General features: G+C 43.5%; 1 protein-coding gene across 1 annotated transcript in view; it reads left to right on the top strand.

The window, feature by feature from the left end:
• LOC149453937 (E3 ubiquitin-protein ligase Rnf220-like) overlaps positions 1-21815 on the top strand; it is a 95582-nt gene that overhangs the window by 60672 nt on the left and 13095 nt on the right. Inside the window, exons 6-10 of the mRNA XM_089688000.1 lie at positions 1720-1762; positions 5846-5889; positions 7782-7878; positions 11771-11858; positions 15658-15742. Coding sequence (XP_089544126.1) covers positions 1720-1762; positions 5846-5889; positions 7782-7878; positions 11771-11858; positions 15658-15742 — 357 coding nt within the window. The remainder of the gene's footprint in view (positions 1-1719; positions 1763-5845; positions 5890-7781; positions 7879-11770; positions 11859-15657; positions 15743-21815) is intronic.

A 21815-nucleotide genomic window follows, 5' to 3' on the forward strand; every position in this document is an offset into this window, starting at 1 on the left:
AAATAAATAAATAAATAAACAATATAAAAAAATTAAATAAAAATGTAAAAAAAAATTTTTTAATGTATAATTTTTGGTTATAAACTAATTTGGGTTTTTTTTTTTACTAAAAAGATAACAGAATACATTTTGGCCAAGATTTATGATGAAATATTATTTATTTGCAAAATTGTATAAGAAAAACACCTTTTTTCTAAATTTTTGGACTTTTTCATTTATATAGCAAAAAAAATAAAAATCCCAGTGGTGAATAAATACCACCAAAATAAAGTTTTATCTGTCTCAAAAAAATGCTAAAAAATTCATATGGGTACAGTGTTGCATGACTGCACAATTGTCATTCAAAGTGTAATAGCGCTGAAAGCTGAAAATTGGCCTGGACAGGAAGGGGGTGAAAGTGTCCAGACTGGAAGTGGTTAAAAAAAAAAAAAAAAAATGTCCCCCGAAGTTGATCCAATGTCAATCACGATGCCCGTCGCCGCCGCCCAGAAAAAAGAGAAAAAAAAAAACTTCAGCTCTCGACGCTGACTCCTATACTGACTAAATACTGTGAGGTCGCAAGGGGCGGGGCTACGTCTGCACTCTTGTGACATCATCATACACTGTGATTGGCCAACACATTGCACCTAACCTATGATCAGGTGCATTGCTTTGACCAATCACAATGTACTGTCAGCTCGCAGTGCATTGTGGGACGTGGCGGGCATAGAGCCCTTACGGTTCATGTGTTCACCGAACACACGAACGGCCCATGATTGAATCGAACTTGTGTTCAACTCGAACATCTAGCCCATCTCTAACCACCAGCTCCGCCATTAGCTGGCCATACATTATCCAATCAGGTTGTACAATCTCCTTTATATCTACCATCAACTATGTAGTGCAAGCGCCCGTCCGATTGGCTACAATTTAAGTGTATGGGGCCATGCCACAATCGCCCTGCAACCACCTGTAATGCAGTGGTAAGCTGCAATATATTACGTTTGTTTTTAGTGTTTAGATCTCCTTTAAAAGGTGAACGATGCAACTCTGTACTTTAATATTACATCATTCAATGTTTTTTTCCAATTCAAAAAAGAGTAAGTAATTGAATGTGACTGGCGGCAGCCTTTTGCAGTCTCTGTACAGCAGGACTGGAGTGTGACAGGAAGAAGCAGCACAAGGAGCCAATCCGGTTATGAAGCATGTTGAAAGGAGGAGAAAGCAGAGTGCCGGAGAGATGAGCCAATCACTGTGCTGCTTCTCCTTTCACTGTCCAGTGCGCTGGGGCTGGGTTGAATGATGCTGGCTGAGGACACCTAGCGGCAGGAAAAAGGTACTACAGGGGGAATCTCCGGACTGAAAGTGAACATTGCAGCAAAAGCTGGTGTTATTTTATCTTCTAATGGGCTATTATCAGTTTTTGTCTGGAGTTTTTTGCTGATTTTTAGAAAGTCACTACTGGCAGGGGAGGTTCTGCAGGTTTCAGGACAGTGAGCAGGGTGATTTCTAGGTTCTATATGGCTGGGAAGCCAAAGCCTTGATGGACAGTCTCTATGGACAGGAATTATCCTTTTTAAATTGGGGAAAGATTAGAATTTCTGACAATTTTGTTTCTATTGCTGTGTCTGCATGTCCCCAGTAATATCCTCCCCCTATTTCTGCTCCTGGTGTCACATCATTTGGACTGGAGCTAGGCTTTGAATATATTAAACCAAAGTCTTGTTTCTTTTCCCTAAGGTCTTCCAGCAAATTCGGTGGAACAGAGAGGAACGCATGGGAGGTGAGAGCTTGTTACCGTTAACCAGCGCTTTTTATTCAGCAGGAACGCAGTTCCGGCACCTCCAGCACCTCCAGCACTGACTGTATGTAAAAGAGGCACTGGGGTGTGCTGGGGGATCTATTGTCACTGAGGGGGTTTATTTTGTGTGGTGGACTATTGCTGCTGGGGAGGTCTATTGTTGCTGGTGGGGGATAAATTGTTGATAGAAGTCAATTGTTGCTGGAAGGGATCTACTGTTGAGGGAGGGGTCTATTGCTGCTGGCTGCTGGAGAGTCTATTGCTGCTTGGAGATATTTTGTAGCTGATGGGGGTCTATTTTTGCTGGCTGCTTGGAGATTGTGTAGCTGCTAGGGGTCTATTGTTGCTGGGGTGGTATTTTGTTTTGGGGGTCCATTGTTGTTGGAGGAATATATTACTGCTGAAGAGGGGGGTCTATTGCTGCTGGCCGCTTGGAGATATTTTGTAGCTGCTGGGGGTCTATTGTTGCTGGGGTGGTATTTTGTTTTTGGGGTCCATTGTTGTTGGATGAATCTATTGCTGCTGGCTGCTTGGAGATATTTTGTAGCTGCTGGGGGTCTATTGTTGCAGGGGTAGCATTTTGTTTTTGGGGTCCATTGTTGTTGGAGGGATCTATTGCTGCTGGAGGGGGGGTCTATTGCTGCTGGCTGCTTGGAGATATCTTGTAGCTGCTGGGGGTCTATTGTTGCTGGGGTGGTATTTTGTTTTCGAGGTCCATTCTTGTTGGAGGACTCTATTGCTGCTGGAAGGGGGGGGTCTATTACTGCTGGCTGCTTGGAGATATTTTGTAGCTGCTGGGGGTCTATTGTTGCTGGGGTAGCATTTTGTTTTGGGGGTCCATTGTTGTTGGATGAATCTATTGCTGCTGGAGGGGGGGGGGTATTGCTGCTGGCTGCTTGGAAATATTTTGCAGCTGCTGGGGATCTATTGTTGCTGGGGTGGCATTTTGTTTTTTGGATTCATTGTTGTTGGAGGAATCTATTGCTGCTGGAGGGGGGGGGGTCTATTGCTGCTGGCTGCTTGGAGATATCTTATAGCTGCTGGGGGTCTATTGTTGCTGGGGTGGTATTTTGTTTTGGAAGTCCATTGTTGTTGGAGGACTCTATTACTGCTGGCTGCTTGGAGATATTTTGTAGCTGTTTTGGGGGTCCATTGTTGTTGGATGAATCTATTGCTGCTGGAGGGGGGTCTATTACTGCTGGCTGCTTGGAGATATTTTGAAGCTGCTGGGGGTCTATTGTTGCTGGGGGTGGTATTTTGTTTTGGGGGTCCATTGTTGTTGGATGAATCTATTACTGCTGGGGGGGGGGGGTCTATCGCTGCTGGATGGTGGAGATTTGTTGTATCTGCTGGGAGTCTATTGTTGCTGTGGTGGTTTTTGTTGTGGGGGTTCTTTGTTTTTGGAGGAATCTATTGCTGCTGGGAGGGGGTCTATTTCTACTGGCTGCTGGGGATCTGTCTTTCTGCTTTTTTTTGTTATTACCAATTATTTAGCACTACAAAATTATACTTGGCTCTGTATTCTTTAAAAGGAGAGGTACTGGGGTGTGGGTAGGGGGTGGTACTGGGGTGTGGGTAGGGGGTGGTACTGGGGTGTGGGTAGGGGGTGGTACTGGGGTGTGGGTAGGGGGTGGTACTGCGGTGTGGGTAGGGGGTGGTACTGGGGTGTGGGTAGGGGGTGGTTCTGGGGTGTGGGTAGGGGGTGGTACTGGGGTGTGGGTAGGGGGTGGTACTGCGGTGTGGGTAGGGGGTGGTACTGGGGTGTGGGTAGGGGGTAGTACTGGGGTGTGGGTAGGGGGTGGTACTGGGGTGTGGGTAGGGGGTGGTACTGGGGTGTGGGTAGGGGGTAGTACTAGGGTGTGGGTAGGGGGTAGTACTGGGGTGTGGGTAGGGGGTGAAACCAAGTGACGATGCTCAGAGGTGGGTAGGGGGCAGAGAGAAGATGTAACTCAGAAGGGGGGGGGTGTTCCTGCATCCCTGCAGTTGACTGTGAATGTTAATTAAACTGACGAGGTGTACTTGTTTTAAGCAGGCCATAGATGGGTCGAAAATCGGCTGAAAATTTGTCCGAAAGAATAATCGGCCTATTTTCGGATTGTTAGTGGGTGAACTTGTCGGCCGTTTTTAGTGCTTTTGACAAATTTTTTTAATCGGTTATGTTGGAAAAAAAACGGCCGATTTTGTCCATCGGCCGATTTTCACTGCAATGATGGGCAAGTCTGCCAATCTTTTTACCGATTAAAAAAATACGCTTGAGCCGTGACCTGCAAGAAAAGAAGAAAAAGAAGAACATCTGTATCTATTTGTATCCATTTCGGATACAGATCTTTCTATTCGGATACAAATAGATACAATGTTGCAACCGCTATACTTTTAAATGTCAACTATAATAGCAGTGTCCCTGCAGAGAGCTCCTCTATTATATTTGACATTTAAAAGTATAGAGGTTGCAACATTGTATCTATTTGTATCCGAATAGAAACATCTGTTCCCGAAATGGATACAAATAGATACAATGTTGCAACTTTGCTATACTTTTAAATGTCAAATATAATAGTGGAGCTCTCTGCAGGGACACCGATATTATATTTGCCGGCTGTAGACGGGACAAAAATCAGCGGATTTTTATTTATTTATTTTTTTAAACAATGGTGGTAACATCGGCCGACTGACCAACCGATTTTTTGTTTTTTAAAAAAAAACGGCCGTTTTTCTCCCCGCCTATGGCCTGTCTTAAAGTCACATAGCTATTCATCCATTAAAAGCATTCAAATTCATTCTGCATGAATGGGGCCAAACCGAATGTTTCCAGGCTGTGGTCTCTGCCATTCAAATGTATGGATGCAGAAAATACCTCATTATAGCCAATAGATGGCGCAGAGGAGCATACTAATTTTCTATGCTAGTGCCATCTAGTGGCCATAATGTGATCATCTCCTGCATTCACACAATTCAATGAACAAATGCAGCTTCAAAGGAAGAACGGCTATACAATTTTTTTTTTTTAATCCATCTCTTAAAGTATTTGTAATCCCCATCACTAAAATAGTACGTTAGTGCAATTCCATTCTATTTTTAAATGATACCCGGTGATCCTGCCAAGAAGGTCTTTGCTCAGGCACTTCCTAATAAAGGGTGACAACACCCTGTCCCTCTCTTTCAATTGTTCTCCTGCGTTGTCACCCTGTCAAATGCTTTCCCAATAGAAATTACAAATGGCTGTGCTGAGCCACGTTGTGAAAGCATTCTTGTCATCATCAGGAAACCCGTCCTGAAAAAAGTACCACGTAGCCATCGCTAGAGTGCACACGAAGAGGAAGTGGCAGCAAATAGCCTGCAGGAGACCACTCCAAGCGGCCGCAGTCATGAGATGTAACAAAGGATGAAGTTATTCCTTCAGGCATTGCATCCGCTACTCTAGTCTTAGTTCCTTATATTTCATTGTTTACATTGCAGCCTCAAAGTCCCTCCATGAACAATGAGTCGCAGTCATTCACTGAATTTCACATTTTGTGCAATCATGGAAGCTCACTATCACATTACCTAGGGTGGTGTGCTTTTTTTTTACTAGCCCCTCCCACCTTCCATAATCTGCCTGCATTGCATAGAGAAGCACAGATGCCCAGGGATGACATAATAGCCGCAAGTAGAGGCATATGAGTTTTTTTAATTTTTTTTTTTTTTTTTAAGGGTTAGGGTGATATTGTCATCTTATATTGTTGCAAATAAATGATAGTTTTCTACCAGCAGGGTGGACGATTGTTCTCTGTGGGACTTTGGTTGGTTTCAGATTTAGGTTGTCCCTGGCCAGTGGTGTGGTTCTTGATTGGGTGAACTATTTACATTATACCAGGGGCGGACTGACAACTCACATGGCCCCCGGGCAATAAGGGATCATGGGGCCCCTGTGTCCTTGCCCAAACTCAAAAAAGCCTATGAAAAAGGTACCAGGGGCATCTCATGGGGCCCCCTACTGACCCCGGGCCCCCGGGCAGTGCCTGAGTTTCCAACTGGTCAGTCCGCCCCTGCATTGTACTCATGTTGCATTGTGTTTCTTCTTTCCAGCACGAGTGGGAAAGTGTAAGCGTGTCCGAGGAAACACACAGGAGGTGAGTGGATTGATTGATCATGGCCCTACACACGTGTGATGTGCACTGAGCTGGGGGCCCCCCCTGGGTCAATGCTAATAGTATGTTGGGAAAGTGGCCTTCAATGGGGGTTCTTTCCTGTTCAGTTCTCAGTCATAACAGGGCCTCATTCGGCTGGAGGACATCCAGCATCATCTAGCCCTTTCCCCCCCAGCCTGACTGTCTCTTTCCCACTCCTCCAGCCTGACATCCACCTATCAAGGGTTTTGTAAATTTACATAACTCCTCCCAAGAGCCAGCCCACTGTTTGCATTAGGACTGAGAGGAGTACAGAGGCAGGGTGCTGTGATGTTTTAAGGAAGCTATGTACAGCACCCTGTCGGCCCCTCACACTAGGCTATGATCTGCCTGCATTGCATAAAGAAGCACAGAGACCCAGTGTTTGAAAACAAATAGGTTTTATTTAAACATTTAATTGGCATGTTGACAAGAATAGTGGAGGGACCATGGAAGGTAAAATATATGCAGATTGAATTTCAGGTTTAGGACAATACTTACCTCTCACCATGGCCCCCAATTACTTCTTTAACCCCTTGATGGCGATGTCACACAAATATGCGGCCTCACAGAACTGGGCTTTTTTTGCGTACCTGTCTTTCTGCTGGGAGTGCGCCACGGTGTCACTGAGAGCACTGGGTCCCGTTCTACCGATCGGGACTCCCGATTCCAGGTCACATGATTGCTGTGATAACCTCTGATTGGCTATCACAGTGATCAGTCACTGTACAGCCCTGCCCCCCTTGTTTTTTTTTGTTATTTTTTTCTCTCTATGAATGGAGGAGAGAGATACATTGCATCTCTCTAACTTCTGGCATAGAGGGAAAAAAATGTTAGTAAAATAGAAAGATTAAAAAATAAAGCAATAATACCTAGATCAAGGTTTGATCTAGTTCAGTGCCAGGGTAAGTGTTTGGGTCAGGGTCAAAGGTCAGGGTCAAAGATCAGGATTTTAAAAAAAATGGTGTCAGTGGTTTTTTTTTTAGGTAAAAAAGACAAAAACAAAATGTGCACTATTGTTTCTGGGCTGTACTCCGGGTACAAACAACAAATAACATACACATATATGGTATCGCTGCGATCATCAAGAGCTGGAAAATTTATTTTGGGTTGTTCTTTGGTGGTAGGTTATGGTAGAAACACACAGCTAAATAAAAAAAAAATTTTTTTTACTATTTGGGCCAGTTTTCCTTTGATTATAAAAAAAAATCAGGAGATATCCATTACCATTTACCACCAAATGAAAACCCAATTTGTCCTGAAAAAAACGTGGTATAATCCACCCGGATGTACAAAGTAGTTGTGATATGTACAATTTTACTAACACATGTCAATGTTGCAAAAATTGTGCTTAGGCATTTAGATTTGTTTTACCCTTAGGCTTGAAGGGGTTAAACTTCAGGGAGATTTACTAAAACTGGTGCACTCAGAATCTGGTTCAGCTGTGCATGGCAGCCAATCAGCTCTGAAATTAGGCTTCTTCAATTAAGCTTTGACAATAAAACCTGGAAGCTGATTGGTTTCTATGCGGAGCTGCACCAGATTTTGCACCAGTTTTAGCAGATAACCCCCTTTGTATGCGGCAGGTTCAGCTCAATGGGAAGTGTCCCTGCCAAGAAAGGCCTGCTTGGTTGTGTTAGCCCCCCAGACCAAAAGTTTCCATTGCTCCCCTGGCTACAAAGCATCTCCCATCAACTAACTAAATACACGTTTGAAACGCGTAGCTCTGTATTATATATGGAAGAAGTATCTACAGTGAATTCCTCAAGCATTTGCAGAAGAACATCTACCTCCAGGATTAGCTCATAGTGTCTATAGCTCATTCAATCATTCTGCTTTCTTTTTTTGTCAACTAGCCTTCAAGAGCTGTGCATACTGATGGTGAGACGTCGGAGGAGAACCGCTGGGAAGATGACATGCGCAGTCCAGGGAAACCGTCCTCCCAAGAGATGGGTGAGACCGAGCGGGACAGCTTACACATAAATGTTGACACATAAAATATTTTTTAAGAATGGTTTAAATTTTGGTCTTTGAAGTATTTAACTAGTTGTGAACACTGGATGTACTACACACACCAGAAAAAAAAAATACTTTGGGGGTGTGTATCACAGATCTATGTGTAGCACCCTCCTAGTGTAGGATGCTAGATACATATTTGGCTACTTCTATAGTCAAGGGAGCAGTGATTGCCTGGCCTGGTTTGTTCGGGGCTTGACAGGTTGGGAGTTTGATTGCTTTCCCCTACCTCAGGAAGAAGCTTCCAGAACTTAAGGAGGGAGATTTAGATAACCAGTCTGAATATTTATGGAGCTCCAGCCAATAGGTGGAGAGGAGTGCCTAGAAGGGAGGTGGAATGGTGATCAATAGTCTGAAGCACTGGAGAGCTGGATGTCTTCTTCCCAGGAGGGTTCCAGAGCCTGAGGGGCTGCTGTCTTTAGGCTGCCTATGGACGGTGTAGCTGTTCTAGAGGCCTCAGCAGTGTCAGGCCTGAGGGCCTTGATGGATATTCCTAAAATCTGATAGCAGGACCTCACCACAAGCGATCTGGTCTGGAGAAGGACTCTCTCACTCACTGGACCATGTCCAGAAGAGCTGGAAGGTGACAACTGTCCTGGGGACTTGAGTACAAACCCTAAATTGATCCGTGACTGCAGTGTCCTGGAGATTTCATACCAGTAGTTGTGCATAGGTGCAAGGCAACCAGATTCCAAAGAGACTTGCCCCATGGTCCCCAGCTGTGAGGCCTTAGACTGCTCAGAAAGTTACTGCATGGTCCCCAGCTGTGAGACCTTGGACTGCTCGGAAAGTTACCTCATGGTTCTCAGCTGTGAGACCTTGGACTGCTTGGAAAGCTACCTCATGGTCCCCAGCTGTGAGACCTTATGTCAGGAGTCAGCAGCTGAGATGACCAGATTTGTGTAGCTACACAAAGAAACTGGGACCAAACAATGTATAATGAAGTACATTTATTATTAGTAAGCGAAAAGATATGCGCACACCAGCAAACAGCAAACATAAACAACAAGTGACCCACAACCGTAAATGCTTAAGTAACAAAAGCCTAGCAAACTAACTATATACAATATGTGCAAACCTATACAATATGGGAAGCAAGGGTAACGGGGGCAATGCAAGAAGGGGGAATCAGGACTGGGTACAAGAACAAGGTGAGCAGCAGTAAGGGAACAGGATACAAAGATAGTACAAGAGCACGATGGCTCTAGCAGCAATCAAAACACTGACGCAAGTAATAGCAGAGGTGGAACTTAAATGCCCTCCCAGCAGGTGTGTCCAGGTGGAGCTGATTGCAGGAAGCTGCTGGGAGACACCTACTGGTGGTCAATGAAACAGCCCAGAGAACTATAAAGCCATCAGCAGGTGAACTCGGTCCTAACACCTTAGACTGCTCAGAAAGTTACCTCATGGTCCCCAGCTGTGAGGTCTTAGACCAGGGGTGGGCAACCTGTGGCTCTCCAGCTGTTGAAGGACTACAAGTTCCATCATGCCCCTGCAAGTCATAGCTGTAATGTCAGTTTTGAAATGTCTCATGGGACTTGTAGGGTCATGCTTGTAACTTCCGGGCTTTGCAATGCCTCATGGGAAAAGTAGTTCCACAACAACAGGAGAGCCACAGGATGCCCACCCCTGTCTTAGACTGCTCAGAATACTATCTCATGGCCTCCACCTGTGAGGTCTTAGACTGCTCAGAAAGTTACCTCAAGGTCCCCAGCTGTGAAGTCTTAGACTGCTCAGAAAGTTACCTCAAGGTCCCCAGCTGTGAGGTCTTAGACTGCTCAGAATAATACCTCATGGCCTCCACCTGTGAGGTCTTAGACTGCTCAGAAACCTACCTCATGGTCCCTAGCTTTGAGGTCTTAGACTACTTAGAAAGTTACCTCATGGTCCCCAGCTGTGAGGCCTATGACTGTTCAGAAACCTACCTCAAAGTAATCAGCTGTGAGGGTTTAGACTGTTTAATACACAATTACTTGAAGAGAAGACTGTCCTCTAATTGCTGTGTACCAATTGTTTGAAGTATCCCATGCCCTAATCCCTCTCTCGTTAAAGTTTCTTAAGTAATAAACCTTAAAAAGTCATCCCCTAGACTGTGTTATAGAAGCTAGTGTGAATGGACTGGTGCTTGTGGTGGTGGGCAGTCTCTGTACTTTTAAGGAAGAACCAGTTAACACTGGCGGCCCCTATGGGGGTAGCACTAAGTATAGATAGCATAGAAAGTAAATTACCCTATTTTTTGCTCCATAAGATGCACCTGATCATAAGACGCAACTAGATTTTAGAGGAGGAAAACAAGAAAAAAAATATTCTGAACCAATGGACTGCGGACATAGTACAGGAAATGTCCAGAGACTGCGCACACTGTACAGGAGATGACCAGAGACTACGGACACAGTACAGGGGATGACCAGAGACTGCGGACACAGTACAGGAGATGACCAGAGACTGTGGACATAGTACAGGGGATGACCAGAGACTGCGGACACAGTACAGGAGATGACCAGAGACTGCAGACATAGTACAGGAGATGACCAGAGACTGCGGACACAGTACAGGGGATGACCAGAGACTGCGGACACAGTACAGGGGATGACCAGAGACTGCGGACACAGTACAGGGGATGACCAGAGACTGCAGACATAGTACAGGAGATGACCAGAGACTGCGGACACAGTACAGGAGATGACCAGAGACTGCGGACATAGTACAGGAGATGACCAGAGACTGCGGACACAGTACAGGAGATGACCAGAGACTGCGGACACAGTACAGGGGATGACCAGAGACTGCGGACATAGTACAGGAGATGAGCAGAGACTGCGGACATACAGTAGTACAGGAGATGACCAGAGACTGCGGACATAGTACAGGAGATGACCAGAGACTGCGGACACAGTACAGGGGATGACCAGAGACTGCGGACACAGTACAGGAGATGACCAGAGACTGCGGACACAGTACAGGGGATGACCAGAGACTGCGGACATAGTACAGGAGATGACCAGAGACTGCGGACATAGTACAGGAGATGACCAGAGACTGCGGACATACAGTAGTACAGGAGATGACCAGAGACTGCGGACACAGTACAGGAGATGACCAGAGACTGCAGACACAGTACAGGAGATGACCAGAGACTGCGGACATATAGTAGTACAGGAGATGACCCAAATTTGTCAGGTACCCGCTCCCGCTTCTGCTGCGATCACCTCTTTCCCCGAAGTTTTCTGGGACACGTGACAAACTACAGGGCCATTCACAAAGTGCAGCGCTTCTAGCGCATGTGCAGTGGGCACCCGGCTGTGAAGCTGCAAGCTGTCACAGCCGGGTGCCCACACTAAAGATGAGGTGATGAGAACATCGATGGACCGAGGAGCAGGTTCTGCTGCACAGAAGTGCCGAGTGGCCGACCCAATATTCTAACACGGCGCCGACAGGGGGAATACCAGGCTGGCCGCTTCATATTCGCTCCATAAGACGCATAGACATTTCCCCCCATTTTTTGGGGGTAAAAAAGTGTCTTATGGAGAGAAAAATACGGTAATATTTGCAGGACAATATTGCAAAAAGAAAAGATATTTATAATACTTTATAAAGTATTGACAAAGTTATCAGTAGGCCCAGTAAAAATGGCTCTGGTCCAGTTGGGGGTATTCTGGTGTGAGAGCTGAGATGTTTAACAGTAGACAACGCACCTTTTTTCACACAAAGTATTTTATATATAGGTTTGTTAAAAACAGAAAAATAATTCCTATTCAGAGAGAAATGTACATTTGCAAAAAATATACCTTTCCATTTAAAGTGTCACAATTTATGTTCTTTTTTGCAGATTGTAGGGGGTCACCTGGGAGCAGCCTCTCCAGTCACAGTGATGAGTCTGACAGCGATGAGACTCCATCCTCATCCTCCCGAGCGAAGTAACTATTCCTCTGTCCTTTGGTGTTTACACTATACTTGTACATTTCATTGCATTTCTCTGCCTTCTTAAAAAACTGCCTATGATTTGAGAAACACAATTATGAAATAGAGGAACAAGGGTTGTGTCTAGGGTCCAGGTATTTAGAGTGCAGCATAAAGCTTTATAGTTCAAGATGAATTCCAGGAATGGCAATTTTCACATCTTTATATTGGACTAATGCAGGGACAAGGTCATCCAGCGCCCAAGGCAAAGCAGCCAAACTGTGCCCCCCCCCCCCCTTCTTCTTTATGAGCAAGCTACGGGGATGCTATCTCCAGCAGTTATCCACTTGTCAAAATGCCTTGTATCAGAATGAGCTCACTGGTGCCCCCATCCATACAGTAAACCGCTGCGCCCAGGGCAGCCGCCCCTCCTGTTCACCCCCTGGAAATCACTGTGGTAGTCACCACTACTACAATGATTGCCACTAAACAAAAATTCTATTTATATACTTGTACAGCTCTCAACAGATCACTTTTAAGAACTGTGTATAAATATAATTTTTGTTTAATATCAGTGTTACTTGAACAGCTGCACCAGTAACTATTGTTTTTGTTGTTTTTTTGGTCGTGTAGAGCCATGGCGCGGTTTATATTTTTGGTTTAATTGTGGTCAGTGATTGCCACTAGTTTCTGGGCCCCATGCCAAGCGACTGCCCATAAACTAGTGGCAATCACTGTAGTAGTTGTGCCTACAGCAGTGATTTCCAATGGGTGAACAGGAGGGGCGGCTGCCCTGGGCGCAGCAGTTTACTGTATGGATGGGGGCGCCAGTGAGCTTATTGTGATAGAAAGCTTTATGCTGCACTCTAAATAAGTGGACCCTATACAATGAGAAAATACACCCTATACATTAAGATAATACACCCTATACAATGAGATAATACACCCTATACATTAAGATAATACACCCTATACAATGAGATAATACACCCTATACATTGAGAAAATACACCCTACACATTGAGATAATATACCCTACACATTGAGATAATACACCCTATACATTGAGAAAATACACCCTATACGTTGAGATAATACACCCTATACATTGAGAAAATACACCCTATACATTGAGAAAATGCACCCTATACATTGAGAAAATGCACCCTATACATTGAGATAATACACCCTACACATTGAGAAAATACACCCTATACGTTGAGATAATACACCCTATACATTGAGAAAATGCACCCTATACATTGAGATAATACACCCTACACATTGAGATAATACACCCTACACATTGAGATAATACACCCTATACATTGAGATAATACACCCTATACATTGAGAAAATACACCCTATACATTGAGAAAATACAAAGTGTTCTCTGAATGGTGCAGGTGACCTCCTGTGCAGGGGTGGACTGACCATTTGGAAACTCGGGCACTGCCTGAGGGCCCAGGGTCAGTAGGGGGCCCCATGAGATGCCCTTGGTACCTTTTTCATAGGCTTTTTTGAGTTTGGACAAGGACACAGGGGCCCCATGATCCCCTATTGCCCGGGGGCCCCATGAGTTGTCAGTCCGCTCCTGATGCTGTGTATTTTTGAATATATAGGCATAGAGGGTTTTGTCATCACAAAGATAGAAGGGGTTCTCCCACCTTGACCTCCAAAGTAAGACAGTCTCCATGACTATGTGTTTTGCTGTGGAAGGCATAGAAACCTCCCAGTGGTATAGGGGTTATGGCATGGTTACATGTCTCTACATGTCTGTATACCGGAAAACAAAAGATGCATGTTATTAGTCAGCTAAGCTTTGAAAGTACACTTCGTACTTCAGTTGGTTATCACCTGGAAATGTTTACAAAACCTTACCTGTGATCAGTGGCAAATTATAATAACCGCAAAGTACTCCAGGGGAGGTTTATGGAAATGCAAGAAAAGTGATTTCAGTGGTTTTTAGAATATTATATCAGTTTAAGCTTTGTACATTGGACTTGGTTTGAACTAGCAGTCTTTACATTCTTACATTCAGTAAATGTTTCCTTTAAAATGTATCAAATGATCAAACACAAAAGCTCTGCTCACACTCCCTCCCTTAAGTCTTGTATGCATTATATTAGCCACTGTTGTATCAATAATTTGTAAATAGTACACTGACACCAACGCTAAGGGTTTATTATTGGGTACATGGACACCAGTGCTGGGGGTTAATGTTGGGTACGTGGGCACCAATGATAGGGGTTATTATCACATCCACTGGCACCAATACTGGGGTTTATTGTTGGGTACAATGACATAAAAGCTTGGGTTTATTATTGGGTAAATTGACTCCAATACTGGGAGTTAATATTTGGTACCAATGATAGGAGTTATTATTGCATCCATTGGTACCATTTGTGGGGTTATTGCATACACTGACACAAATGCTGAGGGTTATTATTGCATCCACTGGCACCAATGATGGGGGTTATTGTTTACACTGGCACCATGGCTGGGGTTTATTGTTGGTTATGATGACATCAAAGCTGGGGTTTATTATTGGGTACATTGAAACTAATGATGGGGGTTAATGTTGTGTACATGGTGCCAGTGGAAGCAATAATAACCCCTATCATTGGTGTCCAATACCGGGGTTATTGCATGCACTGACACCAAAGCTGAGGGTTAATATTGCAACCACTGGCACCAAGGCTGGGGGTTATTATTGTTTACACTGGCACCAATGCTGGGGGTTCTTATTGCATCTATTGACACCAATGACATGACCGGGTCTAAATAAGGTATTAATGAAAACAGATTATATTTTACATTTTTTTTCTACCATATTAATAAGAGGGAATGGAGGAATCAGTGAAGTCAAAATAGAAGCATACACTGACACCAAAGCTGAGGGTTATTATTGCATCCACTGGCACCGAGGCTGGGAGTTATTCTTGTTTACACTGGCACCAATGCTGGGTGTTATTGCATCTATTGACACTAATGACATGACTGGGTCTAAATAAGGTATTTATGAAAACAGATTTTATTTAACATTTTTTCTACTATGTTAATAAGAGGTAAAGCAGGAAATAATAATTATAATAATAATAATAATCAGTGAAGTCAAAATAGAAGTAGATTAAACTTTAGCCTTAACTAGCAGTTGCAATGTTCTTTGACAGGGCCAAGGAGCAGCTGACAATCATTATGGAGTAGTACCAATATTAGATCACTGCAGTCATACCCAAAACTAGGCCCAGAGGTTTAGCTGTGACTTATGGGGCAATGGTGTCATTTACTATAGGTGGAGAGCATTTTCTGGATTTGGCTTATACCTTCACCCCCACCTCAGTACCTAAAGTAAAGGATCTTTAGGCCCTATAGGTCTTTGCTTTGGGAGGTTTAGAAGCCAATGGCTATAGAGGAGGCCTCATGTTCTTACATGTCTACATAGTGGAAAATGTATAAAAACATGTTATTGCCTTGGTGGCGACCACAAGCATTTGTGGTTGTATGGCCCAACTTTGTATAGTGTGGAAACCACATGTAGAAGTTTGAACTACAAGCCAAAAGGCAATGTTAAAAAGCCAAATGGGTTGGGTTTCCAAACGACAGAAAAGTCTGAATAAAATTATCTGATTTTTCTTGGGCAGCTGGGGTTTATTTGGCTTTGCCAAAGATCTTTTGTGAAGAATAAATGAATGAACAGTAAATGTAGCTCAAACGTATATATTAAGGGCTGAAGTAAAACTCCAGCAAACAAACGAATACTCTGTTGGAATTTGTATAGAATTTTGATGTGCTTTCTCTCGTGTTCCATTCAGTGAAGAGAATCTGGAAGTTCTACGGGAGAAGATTCAGGAACTAACAGAGAAGTTAAGAAATACGCACACTTGTCACATATGTCTGGTGAGTGGAGAAGAATCCTTGGGCACTATTTGTTGTGTTCACTGTTATAGGAATGACATATTCTTTTCTGAATGGGTGTTTATGGGGTGATTTGGAGACAACAATGTATGGATTGGATTGGGTCTTCTGTGTCACAAGTGGTAGGCATGGGCTTCCCTAAGGCACAGAGACTTGATCTCCATTCTTCATAAGGGAAGCCATGTTTTTGCTCTCTGGCCACAGTTCACAAGCAATCAAAGTGAAGGTACCCTATTAGGGGCAAATGTCCAGAATTAGATAGGTTAGGGCTGGTGGTGTTCAGGCAGTCATACCATAGGTATAAGGCTAGGCAGGCAGCCTAAGGTTAAGTTTGATAGTCAACAGGTATCGGAACAGGCTGATGCCATACCCAAAACAGCAGAAAGGATTTGAAAATACCCATTAGCACACTCTGGTAGTAACAAAGTGACCTTACCAAAATTTATAGTTGTGGTTTGACATTCTGAATTGTGCCTGTGCTACAGTTTCCTATTTTCATCCAGCCTATTAACAGTAAGATAAAATAATACAACTGTGGTAGCCAGCCCATAGGAGGAGAGTGATAACTTCTTGACCTGTACACCCATACCATGGCATACCCTTTTCCAGCCCAATGGAGACCAAAACATTTCCTTCTTATTAATAAAATCTACTGAAGGCAATCCAATACACCCACTATATAAATGCTTACACTTTAGGACAATGATAGGCCTGCATAAAGGTCATATGATTTTACTCTGGTTGATGCTTATATAGGTCAGTTCGGAAGCAAGGGATAACATTCTTGAATATGTGTTAGTATCTTTTTTATTAGTAGCTACCCCTTTTGCAACAGCAGTGCCCATAGAAGCTCCAGGGAAGAAAATATGAAGTACCTGCAAGATAACACTGTAGTAATAATTACATTATGATCCTGAAGAGTTCAGGTGTTTCCAATGAATAATGACTAATGCAACAGTTTACAAAGACATTTTAGACAATTGTGCACTTCCAACTTGATGGGAACAGTTTGTTGAAGCCCCTTTTCTGTTCCAGCATGACTGCGCCCCTAAGTACAAAACCACCTCCATAATGATATACTTTGATCATTTTGGTGTGGAGGAACTAAAATGGTCTTCTCAAAACTCTGACCTCAACTCTACTATGGAACCCCTGTTGTGGGCCAGGTCTTCTCATTCAGCATCAGTACATGACCTCACACTTACTCTTGTGGGTGAATGATCTCATCAGCACAGTGGCTAAGCGGTTAGCACTTCTGCCTGGCAGTAGTAGGGTCGTCGGTTCAAATCCCAGCCACAGCATCACCTACCTGGAGTTTGCATGTTCTCCCTGTGCCTGTGTGGGTTTCCTCTGGGTACTCTGGTTTCCTTCCACACTCCAAAGACATGCTGGTAGGTTAATTGGCTCCTGTCTAAATTGTCCCTAGTATGTGTATGTATGAATGTAAGTTAGGGACTGTAGATTGTACACCCCTTGAGGGTTAGGGACTGATGTGAATGTACAATATATATGTAAAGCGCTGCGTAAAATGATGGTGCTATATAAGTACCTAAAATAATAATAATCTGCCCACAAACACACTCAAAAATCTTGTGGAAAGCTTTCCCAGAAGAGCAGTGGCTGTTATAGCGCTGGACCTGGAGCTTAGCAAGTTCTTATTGAATGAATCTCCAGAGACACAAAGGGGAGGATGGACCCACAAAAACAGAAATGAAAGGAACCAAGCACTAAACAATCAATTAAAAGTTCATGAATGCTTTATTCTTGATAACATAGTCACAGCTTGTGAGAATACAGTATATTGGCATCGATGAGGGAACTCACAGACGTAGTATTGCTGGATGGAGGTGAGTATTCAAGAAATTAGTTCTGCTTTAAATAACTAGCTAAACAAGGAGAGGAGTGGATCTTCAAAAGAGATATCCAATAGATTAGTGGACAAAGTTTAAAGCTGAAGTCCAAGCAGGTTTTAAAAAAACACCAAGGAACAAAGTATGTATTACCTGAATTTGACTTAATTTTTAGATTCTTGTAATCTTCTGTACAGCAAAACTCAAAACTGGAGAGGAAAGGGAAGCAATAGAGACCACTCAGGCAATAAGATACATGTAACACCTTCCTAGAAAGGTACAATTAGCTCCACTGTAATTAATTGAGATGCTTGTGATTATTTTGGGCTGTTGTGAGTCTCACTGGTTGCAGGTTTGACTCCCAGCACACTACTTTCTAGAACCTTCCAGAAAGCAGTCAGAGGCAGAGTCAAATCAGTAGCTGAATATTCATGCAGTCCCAGCCAATTCCTGGGGGGAGTGCCTAGATGATAGATGGTGTTGGTTATGTGTTATAGAAGAAACTGGCAGTGATAGCAGAATTCAGGCTTTACTTGTGTGGCTTAAGTTACAAACATACAGAGCACATTGCAGCAGACATATTACAGACACATTACTTCCTGAAGAGATGATAGAGAGGAGGAAAGTATCAGCAAGTTTTACACATACACAACTAGTAACCTTTAGCGTACAGTGCCATCTACTGGTCAAGTGATATTAACACAGAAATACTATATATAGTACATTATAGTACATGCTGTTGCATTCCCAACACCCCTTCTCAACCCCTTCTCAACGGCATGTGCATAATTATATGACATTTAGTCTCTTTTGTAGAAAACAATGACGTTCCCTTGGCAAAGGTTTGGTGAGTCCGTCTGCAGTCATCTCCTCTGATGGGCAGTACTGGATGTCGATAACCCCTTGTTCTTGCATGTCTCTGAGCAGATGATATCTTACATCAATGTGCTTGGTTCTTGGGTTAATCTTCTCAGAGTGTGTAAGCTTTATGCATCCCTGATTGTCTTCAAAGATGGGTGTGGGTTGTGACATATTCAGTCCCATGTCTAGTAGAAGTTGACGAATCCAAATGGCTTCTTGACATGCATGTGCTGCTGCTATGTATTCCGCTTCAGTTGAAGAGAGTGCAACAGTCACTTGTTTCCTTCTGCATCATATTTGACTTTAAAAGTCCATTTGCTTCCGATGGTTTTGCGACCAGGAGGGAGTTCTGTTAGTGACCAAGTTTTATTTTCTTGAAGTGATTTTATTTCTTCTTCAGCTGCTTTTCTCCACTGATCGGCTTCCCTTCTCGGCAAAGTTTCTATGTCTTCCCAGGATGTTGGCTCCTGTGTTTGATGTGTTTTAGCAGCGTATGATAACCTGCGGGGTGGTATCCCTTTTGTCATTCGAGAGGATCTTCTGATTTCTTGTTGTTCAGTGGATTCTATTGGCTCGTTGATTGTAAGTTCCACTTCTTGTTCTGGCTCTTGTCCTGCTTCGCATGGGTCAGTGTCTCTTGCCAATTCAGCGCGTAAATCCTCTCCACATTTTTCAAAAATTGTATTATCTGGTGCTTCACTTTCATCAAAATAAACACTGCGGCTTACTGTGACCTTGTTGGTCTTTGGACAAAGGATTCTATATCCCTTACTCTGCTCACTGTAGCCCACCAGAATGCCTTCTATGGCTTTGTTCTCCAACTTGGAGCGTTTCTGACTTGGAATGTGGGCATATGCTTTACAGCCAAATACTCTGATATGTCCTATGTTGGGTTTTGATCCATTCCATATTTCATATGGTGTACTCAATAGCTTTTGATGGGAGCCTGTTTTGTAGGTATGTTGCAGTCATTATTGCTTCTCCCCAGTATTTGTTAGGTAAGGCAGCGTCCGTAATCATACATCTTGTCATTTCTACAAGAGTGCGATTCTTTCTTTCCGCTACACCGTTTTGCTCAGGAGTGTATGGTACGGTTGTTTGGTGTATAATACCTTGTTTCTTTAGGTATGATTCCATCTCTTTATTCATATATTCCCCTCCATTGTCAGTGCGTATTATTCCAGGTTTCCTTTGAAACTTGTTGCTTGTCATAGCTACAAACTCTTGAAGTTTTTCTAATGTCTCACTTTTGTGCTTCATTAGATACGTTATTGTGTACCGGGAATAATCGTCGATGAAAGTCAGTAAATATCTGTTCCCGCCAGGTGTGATGGTTTTCATTGGTCCGCACACATCACTGTGTATCAGTTCCATGGGTTTGACGGTTTTACTCTGACTGGTCTGTGGAAGAGAGGTTCGGGTGGCCTTTGCTTTGATGCAACACGTGCACTTGCTGAGTTTGTGGCAAGGCAATATTTTCATGTCTTCTGATAGACCTCTCTTTGTAAAGTCCTTTATAGCTTCTGGGTTTCGATGCCCCAGTCTTCTATGCCACAGGTGGATGCACTTGTCATGTGGGCTATGAGTTGCCGCATTAGCCTTCTCACTTTCAGTGACGAGTTTGTACAGATGTTCATTTAATCTTCCTCTTGCTAGAATTTGCTTTCCATTTTGAATTGTGCATTCATTACCTCTGAACTGGACAGTGAGTCCATTGCTTGCAAGGGTTTTAACTGATAGGAGGCTTCCTTCTAGGCTTGGAACATATAGAACATTCTTTACAAGGATGCTCTGCTTGCCCCCTGATGGCATTTTGCAGTTCAGAAATCCCTGACCTTTACCTTCCGCTGTAATACTTTTCCCATTTGCTAGGAAGACTTTATCTTTTACACTAAAATCAATTTCTGTGAAGAATGTCTCGTCGCTTGTCATGTGACTTGTTGCCCCTGAATCAATGTACCATCCATGTGAGGTACTATTCTGAGTCACTTTAAAAGTACCACTCCATGATGCACTTTCATTTTCTTTCATGACCGCTTTAGCTCTTTCTCTTGTGGGTAGCTCCCGCTTTCGCTGCTCAGCTTTCCAGATTGAACAGTTCTTTTTCAAACAATTTTATTAACAATAAACGGGGATGACACAAACAAGGAGACATTGTTAATACATATTAGGCATTGATGTGACAGTAGGATACAATAAAATGAATGAGGGTCAATGCATTAACGTCTATACATTTCTAACGGAAACAGGTAAATAGAAATCAATGACAGAATGCAAGATGGTATCAGTCAATCATGGTAATGTCTCCCAAGTGCATTAAAGAAATAGGGGGAATTCTGGAGGGGGTCAGACAGGGGCGGAAGGGGGGGGAAGGGGAAGAAGAACAACAACTATGACTCCATGAATATTCATCAAGTTCACAACAGCCTCTACGCGCTACGCACGAGGGGTTATGTACCATATCCTTGTCGTACAGTACTGAACTCAAGGGAGAAGCAGTGACTCGTCAAAGTTAGACGGAAGGAAATGCTCTACCCAAGGGCTCCATATGCGCAGGAATTTAGGGATTGTGTCAAGAACTGTGGCTTCCACCTTTGCGTGTATCATGGCTTGAGTTATTCTGGTTTTGACAGCTGCGACACTAAGAGTAGGGGATTTCCAAGACTTTGCTATAACCTGTTTAGCCGCTGTCGTGACTTGCATAAACAGCTTAAATTGCGAGTTGGAGATGCCAGAAGGGCATTGGTTGAGTAGGGCTGTCGTTGGGTCGGGCTGTATAGTGATAGTGCTAAATGTAGATATCATGGGAAAAATTTCATCCCAAAAGGTTTGGGCTACAGGACAGTCCCACCATATATGGTAATGTGTTCCCAGATCCACACAGCCTCTGAAACAGTTGGGCGAGTAATTAGGGGTAAATTTTGTTGATTCTTGCTGGGACCAAGTACCAGCGGGTTAGAACTTTATAATTCGTTTCCAATGCTACAACATTCTGCAAAGACAATTTTGTGTTGGCCCAAATGCGGTCCCAATCAGACGGGTCGAATTTCTTACCTAGATCCACTTCCCATTTATGGGTATATAGAGGGGGGGACGTGGTGGTCGAAGTGGCGAAGAGTGAGTATAAGCAGGAGATAAGCCCACGTCTGTGAGGGTCTTTGCAACACGCTCGTTCAAAGAGAGACATGGTGTCTGGCCGATTGGTTATTGTAGCGTATGGTGCGTAAAAGTGTTGTAGCTGCAAGTATCTAAATATCTCAGAGGCCGGGAGGCTATGCGTTTCCCGCAGCGAGGCAAAGGATTTAAACTTATTCCTCTGTAGGAAGTGATGCGTACGGAGCAAA

Source organism: Staurois parvus, unplaced genomic scaffold (assembly GCF_062004578.1).
Source record: "Staurois parvus isolate SC_StPar_1 unplaced genomic scaffold, SC_StPar_1.0 ptg000444l, whole genome shotgun sequence".
In the NCBI taxonomy this organism is placed as follows: Eukaryota; Metazoa; Chordata; class Amphibia; order Anura; family Ranidae; genus Staurois; species Staurois parvus.